Below are 8,726 nucleotides of genomic sequence, written 5' to 3' on the forward strand. Positions count from 1 at the left end.
CAAACTCAACTGTGGAATGACAGTCAATCCGCTTTCTTTTCTCCGTCTCTCACGAACACTTGTACAAAACAAACACGTACACTTTGACAAACTTTATGAAAGAAAACATGGTCGCCGTGGGTCTGTCAAAAGGTTTTTTATAAATGAAAACTAAGATCGTCTCATGAATTTGCACCTAATTCAAGCAGCATCAGGCGGTGATCTTGTACCGTAAACGAAGAGTGATTCTATCCATCTGCCGCAAGGGACATGATCCATTACGGACACAGAACGCGGTGTACGGTGTGAATGGAAAAGTTCTGGCCGAAAGGCAGCAATTGAGTGCAGTGAAAAGCGGAGACAGTAGTGTGACCGTGTGTGCCCATTGCCCACCTTTCCTTTCCTGGTCTGGTGAACCTGTTCGCTGGTTCGACCGTACAGCCGAAGGAGCGACGTTCGCAAAACCAAAGGTCCTCAGGTTTTTCGACCGCCGTGTGAAAAGGTACATGCAACTGGATTTGGCATCATCGGCCAGACGTGAGGGGTCGAAAAATACAGGTGAATACGTGAGAGGTGTACAAGACGCGTATCGGAAGAAGTTGACCATCAGCACAGGCATTGGGCTCCCACCCCACAGAAAACGACGTGTAATGATGGTTTGGGGGCGCAGGTGAAGTGTGAATCGAAAATGGAATTGATTGTTCATCATCAACATCGTCGTATGTGTGGTGTGTGTTGTGTGTACGGCAACTTCATCATCATAGCCAAATCGTTCTACACCTCACTAAAATGATATAGCAATATTAAGCGCATGTTTCAAATGAGCACACCGCGTTCGGAAACGATGAAAATGGCATGAAAATCTTTGCGGAACAATTGCTCGGAGGAAAATGTGCTGTAAGAGCTACGAGTTTGCTGTACAAAGACACAAAGAGAGAAGGGAATGGGATGGTGAAGTAGCAGGCCTAGAAGAGAAGACTTTTCTGACAATGTTGAATGTCAGAACGAAAGAGGGTGTGTGCGGTCGGTAGGAAAATGAAACAGTACAAGGAAGGGGCAGTTAGATGACGATGAAAATGATTGTTTTTTGTTGCTATTTTCGATCGAGGTTGATGTTCCCTGTAAGCCACATCCGATGGGCCAATTGATTAAAACACAGTGCGCCTCAATACGGCTGGTAATGGAAACTGGCCTGCCGTGTTTTCCTCTTTCAAACGTTTGAATAACCAATACGAGTTTTCTAAACCATTTACAATGTACCACGAATGTACTGCAAGAAGAGCTGTCCGATACAGCAATAAATAGCATGAAGTACACATATTTATCACCATCTGCCGCATCTGATTCATACGGAATTCTGTGCTGATGGACCATTTTCCTCCTTGCTTGATTGCGATGCAAAGAAAGGAAGAAAGAGGATAAACGTCAACATACATACGCACACTTACAAAAGCAGCAGCTATACCGTCCCCTCCTTAACCGTCTCGTCTTTCATGTGCTGTAGCCATTCCAGCACAATAATAAATAACACACTCCTTGGGAAAATCCTCCACCCCGTGTCATTGGCCTTGCTTTCCGCGACCGGTGTTTTTCACAAAGAAAAACGTATGCAGCGCAGCTACAACGCAACTGTCGTACGGAATGCAAAGTACGCAGTGTTTGTTGTTATGATGTACTAACAAATTGTTCAATTTCTCGTTTTAGGCACCGCAGTCATCTACGGTCGTTTCACAATTCTTGGATTTTGCTAGCGGATATAGAATCTTCAGCGCAATATAAGGATAGCTCGTTTGTTACGCGCGTGCCTACCTTGAGTGTACGCTTCCTGGCGTGAAAGTTTCCTTGTAAGAATTCGGCAGCCACAGGAATCATTTAAAGTTGGCTGCTATCGATGACGCGTAAAACATGTATCGGTTTATGATTAGACACAATATCCGGCATGATCATAAGTTGGGAAGAGCGCCATGAGATGATATTTTGATCCGTTTCCAGTGGTGATGCTTTATTGACACTGTCTGTATGCTGAGAGGACCTTAAGGTGATAATCGTGAAGTGTTTCCTTTCCGTGAATCAATCAAAACGTGTGGTTTTCCCTACAAAAGAGTTTAAAAAAAGTAATAAAACATAAGGTAACAATAGCGTCTTGTAGGTATATTGCAACGGAAAAAATAAATTAAATCGAAGCATTCGTCGTTCTCCACGGTAACGATTGTTCTGATAATGAGGCAACATCTTGCTTACAAAGCTCCTGAGCACCTACCGACAATGTGCATATTTCCGTTCCACTAAGAAAGGTTCCGTTTCCGGTGTAACTTAGCGTAGGCGTACAGTTTAAGTGAGTGCATGAAACCGTGATCATTGTTTGGTTTGCGCCGCGTCACGATCGGTGAATGCTGTGGTAATTTCTCCACAAAAGCCTTCCCCAGAGTAACTTCGAAACACTTTGGTGGATCACATTGGTTAAAGTGGAATTATACGTGGTACAAAGTGAATTAGTGAACTTCGAAATAAAGACGCCCAACTCACGATCAATACCGTTAACATTTGGTGCATTCTGGAATAGGTGTAACACGCCAACAATTCGCCAAAATGAGTCGTGTATCAACACAGAAAAAGGAAGGCAAAATGAGGATCCGTGCCTTTCCGGTGAGTACTGATAATCGGACTACCTTAAAAATTATATGTTTACAGTCTAATTTTATGTATTTCGCTTTACAATTGATATCAACTTTGATTTACCTCATTTAACGAGATAATGGGACAGTCCTTTGCACATGGAAAACTTGCTGGTATTAACTCCTATGCCACCAACATCACTATTTCACGTTAACACACAATTTCGCAGCAGCCTTCTTCGATAGTTCAGCTTCGCGCTGAAAACGATTAATGCGAGTTTACACGCCACAATGTAATTGTGAACGTGTCACTGCTACCGCCAAAATTTGTTGTGTAAAATATATTTGAACAATACATGTGTAATACAATTCTATGGCAAACTTTTGCTCATATATACATTTCTACATTGCATTTTTGTGTGTTTCTGGACATAAAGTTCTAAGTTTTCTGATCAAGTTTTTGTAAATCATTCTGGTAATATTATAACAGAAATTTGATAGAATGTGTCTTATCGCGCTGGAACAATGAATAGATAGTAAATAGTGTAATTAATTTATTTCTACTGCAAATCTCATAGTCCGGGCTGTCCATTTTTGCTACATTGCTTGCAGCAAAATTCGGAGCAATTATCTGTCAAACCTTGGCATTTCTAAATTTCCAGTTCTACCAATTTGAAAATAACTTCATCGAGATTCTGCCGGTTGTATTATAGTCCTCAGCCAGCGCCAAGTTTTGTTACTTAATAATTACAAATATGTATCGTAGCAGCCATTCCAGACATATATGGGTTAGTTTGAAAGCTCAGAAATAGTACAATTTTCCATTACATCAAGCGAAGCAACAGTGTGTTACTTTCTTTGGTATGTTGTAACACTTTCTCCTTCCTGTGATTGCCGTAAAGCAGGATCTTTTTTTATTTACCTACAAGCTTTGGAGTATTCTTTGCTTTTGGAACAGTGTACAAACGCATTGCTGATAAATGCGTGTTCGTATTTGAGCGAAATATAAAAAGTTCGTGGAATTAGTTCCGAGACGCTTTGTCAACATCATCTTCATTTTTCTCCTCTTTACCTTTCATGTTTTGGTTGTGTGTGTGTGAATGAAAGGTGCAGAAAAGGAAAATTACGCACGTGTCTGAACATTCCGCCGGACTTCAAAAATTGCACGCATGTTTGTCCTGCGAGGCGAAAGAAGTGTGAAGTGCTGTTTGCTTCTTCTGTTGGGAGATCGAAGACGCAATGTTTCGAATCCAATGGAAGCGGAAGATGAGCCGCGACAAGTCCCATATTGCGATTAATTTCGCTAAACGGATCGTAAGGCAATATGTGTGCTTATTGCCAGAAAGCTTTATACTATACCTAGGGTTGTAGATCGTACTAACGTAAGTTTCCTCTAAATGTTTAAATTTCAGATGACAATGGATGAGAAGTATGTGGAGTCGATTTGGTCGTTGTTGAAAAGCGCTATACAGGAAATCCAGAAAAAGAACAACTCGGGCCTTTCGTTTGAGGAGCTGTACAGAAATGCGTACACGATGGTTCTGCACAAACATGGAGAGCGGTTGTACAGTGGTTTAAAGGAGGTCGTCACACACCATTTGGAGTCGAAGGTACGCGAGGAGGTGCTGCGCAGCTTCAACTGCAGCTTCTTACAGACACTGAACCAGTGCTGGAACGACCACCAGACGTCGATGGTGATGATACGGGACATATTGATGTACATGGATCGTGTTTACGTGCAACAGAACGATGTGGACAACGTGTACAACCTTGGCTTGAACATTTTCCGCGATCAGGTAAGCAATCGTCACTTTAAATTCTTTCGGAATACTTTTTCTTGATTTTGGTGAGTTACAATCAAATATTTAATGTATCGTTAAACTTTGTAGGTTGTTCGTTATCCACGCATACGAGATCACATGCGAGAGACCCTGCTGAATATGGTAATGTGCGAACGGAAGGGTGAAGCGATCGATCATATTGCGATCAAGAACGCATGCCAGATGCTGATGGTGCTCGGTATCAACCAGCGCTGGGTGTACGAGGAAGACTTTGAGCGGCCGTTCCTCACGCAGTCGGCCGCATTCTACAAGCTCGAGTCGCAAAAGTTTCTCGCCGAAAACAGTGCGAGCGTTTACATTCGGCGGGTGGAGGCACGCATTACGGAGGAGGCGGAACGGGCCAAGCTGTACCTGGACGAAAGCACCGAAAGCCGTATCGTGGAGGTGGTAGAGGATGAGCTGATTAAGAAGCATATGCGCACGATTGTCGAGATGGAAAACTCGGGCGTTGTGTACATGTTGCAAAACACAAAGACCGAAGATTTGGCCTGCATGCACAAGCTGTTCTCGCGCGTTAGCGGTGGCCTTAAGACGATCGCCGACTGTGTATCCCAGAATCTGCGCTCGCTTGGTCGGGATTTGGTTAAGGAGGAAGAAAACGGTAGCACGAATCCGATCACCTTCGTGCAGAACCTGCTAGATTTGAAGGATCGTTCGGATCACTTCCTGTATCACTCGTTCAATAACGATAAAACATTCAAGAACATGATATCGTCCGATTTTGAACACTTCCTTAATCTCAACAGCAAATCACCCGAGTATCTGTCACTGTTTATCGACGACAAGTTGAAAAAGGGTTGCAAAGGGGTAGGTTTTAACATGCACAATGGAGATTGATGTAAAAAAAACATTAAATGTACTAACAAAAAATCTATATCCAAAATGATTGCAGATGTCCGAGCAAGAAATTGAAACCATACTTGATAAAACGATGGTATTATTCAGATATTTGCAAGAGAAGGATGTGTTCGAACGGTACTATAAGGCTCATTTGGCGAAGCGGCTGTTGCTGAACAAATCCGTAAGCGATGATTCTGAGAAGAACATGATATCAAAATTAAAGGTACGTTATTCAAAGCATCGAATGCCGGTAGTTGGGGGTGGTGTAAGCTAATTTTTGCAAACTGTTTTGTAGGCTGAATGCGGTTGTCAATTTACCTCAAAATTGGAAGGAATGTTTAAGGATATGTCCGTTTCCAACACGGTAATGGAGGAGTTCAAAAATCACATCAACAACGACAATTCGGCACTGGAAGGCGTAGAATTGACGGTCCGAATTCTTACGACAGGATTTTGGCCAACACAGGTAAGCGATTGTGTGCGACCAGATCAACTTTGCAATGGAAAACCTGTTGCCTATACGAATTTCCACACGCCCTTCTCATTTTAGTCGGTAACGCCAAATTGCAACATACCACCAGCACCACGGAAGGCCTTCGAAACGTTTAAAAGATTCTATCTGGCCAAACATTCAGGGCGTCAGTTGACATTGCAGCCACAGTTAGGTAAGTTGCGTGAGGGATTTCGTTATAGTCACTATAATAATTTTGTTCACTGTTGCAGGAACGGTGTACATGAACGCCGAATTTTACGGTGTCAAGGCCGAAAAGGAAAAAGCGGAAGGAAACTGTAGCAGCACGGCACCGTCTTCCGGAAGCAGTAGTGCGCCGGCTGTTGGGGCTGCTTCGCAGGACGCTCCTAAACGACATGTGCTTCAATTATCGACGTATCAGGTGTGTTTTTCAATTCTCCTGTCTGTGATCAATCGCTAATGCGTAAATTCTGTAATCAATCGCTTTAAGATGTGTGTGTTGATGCTGTTTAACAACCGCGAACGAATGACGTATGAAGACATTCAACAAGAGACAGACATCCCTAGCAAAGATCTGATCCGCGCTCTGCAGTCTCTTTCGATGGGAAAACAACAGCAGCGGCTTCTGGTTCGAACACCGAAGACGTCTAAGGATATCGTCTCGACGGACGAATTCTACGTCAACGATGCGTTTGTGTCGAAATTTCACAAGTACGTTACATCACAGGATCTGGGATGGTTCGACATGTGGTGGATGGTTGTGGTGTAATTTTTTGTCATTTCATTTCACAGAGTTAAAATTCAAACTGTCGCAGCCAAGGGTGAATCGGAACCGGAACGTAAGGAAACCCGGATCAAGGTTGACGAAGATCGCAAGCATGAAATCGAAGCCGCTATCGTGCGCATCATGAAGGCGCGAAAGAGGATGCCTGTATGTATATTTGGATGGAAATGGAAACATTTTCTACGTACGCTAACCTGGTTCACTTTTCTTTCCGTAGCACAATCTTCTCGTATCTGATGTGACAACACAGTTGAAGAGCCGTTTCCTGCCGTCTCCGGTGATAATTAAGAAAAGAATAGAGGGCTTAATCGAGCGTGAATATCTCGCCCGCACGCCCGAAGATAGAAAAATCTATGTGTATCTAGCTTAAACAGAAGGCAAATTAAATCGTCGAATAGAAAGAGAGCATGAGTATATATAAATACAAAGATCGATATCGACAGTGCAACCGACAGTCGTAACAGCATAGTAAACTGCAAAACAGTACTAATAACAGTAAACAGGTACGTTCTCTATCTCACGCCAACAGGGCGATCGATCACGATATGCTGTCAAAAAAAAGGAAATGTGAAAGGGAAAAGTAGTAAATTCGATGCTACGGCTCTCTACGTGCATTCGCGAATGACCTACGTCTAGCAATGAAACTATTATCACACAGCTAGGAAACGAGAATGTTCAAGAGCAAAGAGCAAAACCTTTTGCTAGCAAAAGAATTGAATTAATTTGTTTTCCATCTGTGAAAGATACAACTGATTTACGCAAGTTAAAACAAATCACTTATTGTCAAATGAGCATGAGCTTGAAAGAGATTAAAATGACAAACACTCTCATATTATCATTGTTAGTGATGAATACAGGACGAATGTTTGTGAGGTGGAATTTTGGTTGATTGTAGGAAAAATTGTTCTGACGGCATCTTTGTAGCGAAGCGTTAGGAGGACTCCTTTCAATGCAGTACATTGGTGTACCACCAGATGATTTGTTCGTTCCGAATGCTATCATTCTGTATTGTATGTAATTTTTGAATGATCTGCTTGATGAAAAGGATTCGTTCGTGAAACATTAATAATAAATCGTGTTAATGTGTTTCTTGTGCAGAACACACGGCATTGTATAGTGATGGAAATGGAAAGCGTATCCTGACGAACGGTTCCATGGTTTTGTGTTAAGCGTTCGATTGAATACACCGCCAAAAAGGACTGACTATTTTGCTGGTAAACGTGCTAAACCATAAGTTTTTAGTGAGCCAATTTAGGCAGACGCGTGTGCCCTTGTAGGTTGCTACTTCAGAGAGAAGTCCATTGTGCTTATTGGCAGCTGGTCTTGTGGTTGCAAAAATTACCCATTATTTTCGATCTTACCTCCTGTTCCTCTTCGTTGCGGGGTTTCAACGCGCTATGAAAAGATGCGTACACGATCGTGATAGTTTTATACTTACAAACTGCAGTGTCCAAAAGTTCATGTATCGCTATATCTCTTTTTATTTTCTCAATAAGTAGTGAATTTTGTTATTGCCCTCTGTCTCTGAATTATGAAACGATATACTTTCTCCATTCACTCATCCAAGATTTAACGATAAGAAGCGAATGTAGGTGGTGCAAATATCAGCAAAGTTTATCAACAATGTATAGCTGGAAATGCTCCAATTGTCGTTCGTTGATATGTCGTCAATGAACGATTTATGATTTAGAAAATTGGTAAACGAAACCACCACGAATTGCGTTCCGTGCTTTAGATTTTGTTTGTTTGTTTTAAGATGCGACGTAATGGGAGCAGGAACATTATATAGTTTAGAACATAGCGAGAAATTCTATCAAATTACCGGTTTGTTTGTCTGTGTCCATTCTGGAATGGTTGGCGAGGATGAAAAAAAAAACATTAAATCACAACAATAAAAATAAGAACCATCGTTCTAGGAGATAGGCGCGCACATTTCACCAGCAGGTGAAAAGGTACTGGAGGCGTCTGCATGTGTAAAGAGCATAGGATTAAGCGCTGAAGTTAGGAATGTTTTTAAGAAAAGATCTTTTACGTGTTGATATTTTGCATTAATTTTTGAATCATACTCCTCCATCGACCTTAATCCTTTCAACCGTTTACTCTCCAGTAACATCCGCCTTCTGTGGAAATATAGATAATAGAGGCAAGCTGTGTAGGAAGTGGTACCGGTACTATCACTCCGTACACCGCTTTTC

At 42.0% G+C, this 8,726-nt stretch overlaps 1 protein-coding gene across 2 annotated transcripts; it reads left to right on the plus strand.

Moving 5' to 3' along the window:
* Positions 1 to 88: 88 nt before the first annotated feature.
* Positions 89 to 7,645, plus strand: LOC125764093 (cullin-3). 2 transcript variants are annotated; one of them, XM_049427948.1, is made up of 11 exons: positions 89 to 537; positions 1,684 to 2,625; positions 4,007 to 4,390; positions 4,484 to 5,242; positions 5,328 to 5,498; positions 5,571 to 5,741; positions 5,826 to 5,940; positions 5,999 to 6,168; positions 6,238 to 6,458; positions 6,540 to 6,678; positions 6,749 to 7,645. In XM_049427948.1, exons 2-11 carry the CDS (start codon positions 2,569 to 2,571, stop codon positions 6,899 to 6,901), a joined length of 2,340 nt encoding a protein of 779 aa, XP_049283905.1. In that variant the 5' UTR covers positions 89 to 537; positions 1,684 to 2,568; the 3' UTR covers positions 6,902 to 7,645. The 2 variants fall into 2 exon arrangements, with proteins under 2 accessions (XP_049283905.1, XP_049283904.1); XM_049427947.1 differs by lacking the exons at positions 89 to 537; positions 1,684 to 2,625 and adding an exon at positions 3,493 to 3,908.
* The last annotated feature ends 1,081 nt before the right edge of the window (positions 7,646 to 8,726 follow it).

This window comes from Anopheles funestus, chromosome 2RL (genome assembly GCF_943734845.2).
Source record: "Anopheles funestus chromosome 2RL, idAnoFuneDA-416_04, whole genome shotgun sequence".
Taxonomy (NCBI): Eukaryota; Metazoa; Arthropoda; class Insecta; order Diptera; family Culicidae; genus Anopheles; species Anopheles funestus.

Excerpts from the sequence above, each read along its gene's own strand:
- LOC125764093 (XM_049427947.1), top strand. The coding sequence starts at position 3,834 with ATGTTTCGAATCCAATGGAAGCGGAAGATGAGCCGCGACAAGTCCCAT. Across the intron at positions 5,941-5,998 it reads GACATTGCAGCCACAGTTAG|GAACGGTGTACATGAACGCC; the intron begins GTAAGTTGCGTG and ends TCACTGTTGCAG. Across the intron at positions 6,169-6,237 it reads TTCAATTATCGACGTATCAG|ATGTGTGTGTTGATGCTGTT; the intron begins GTGTGTTTTTCA and ends AATCGCTTTAAG.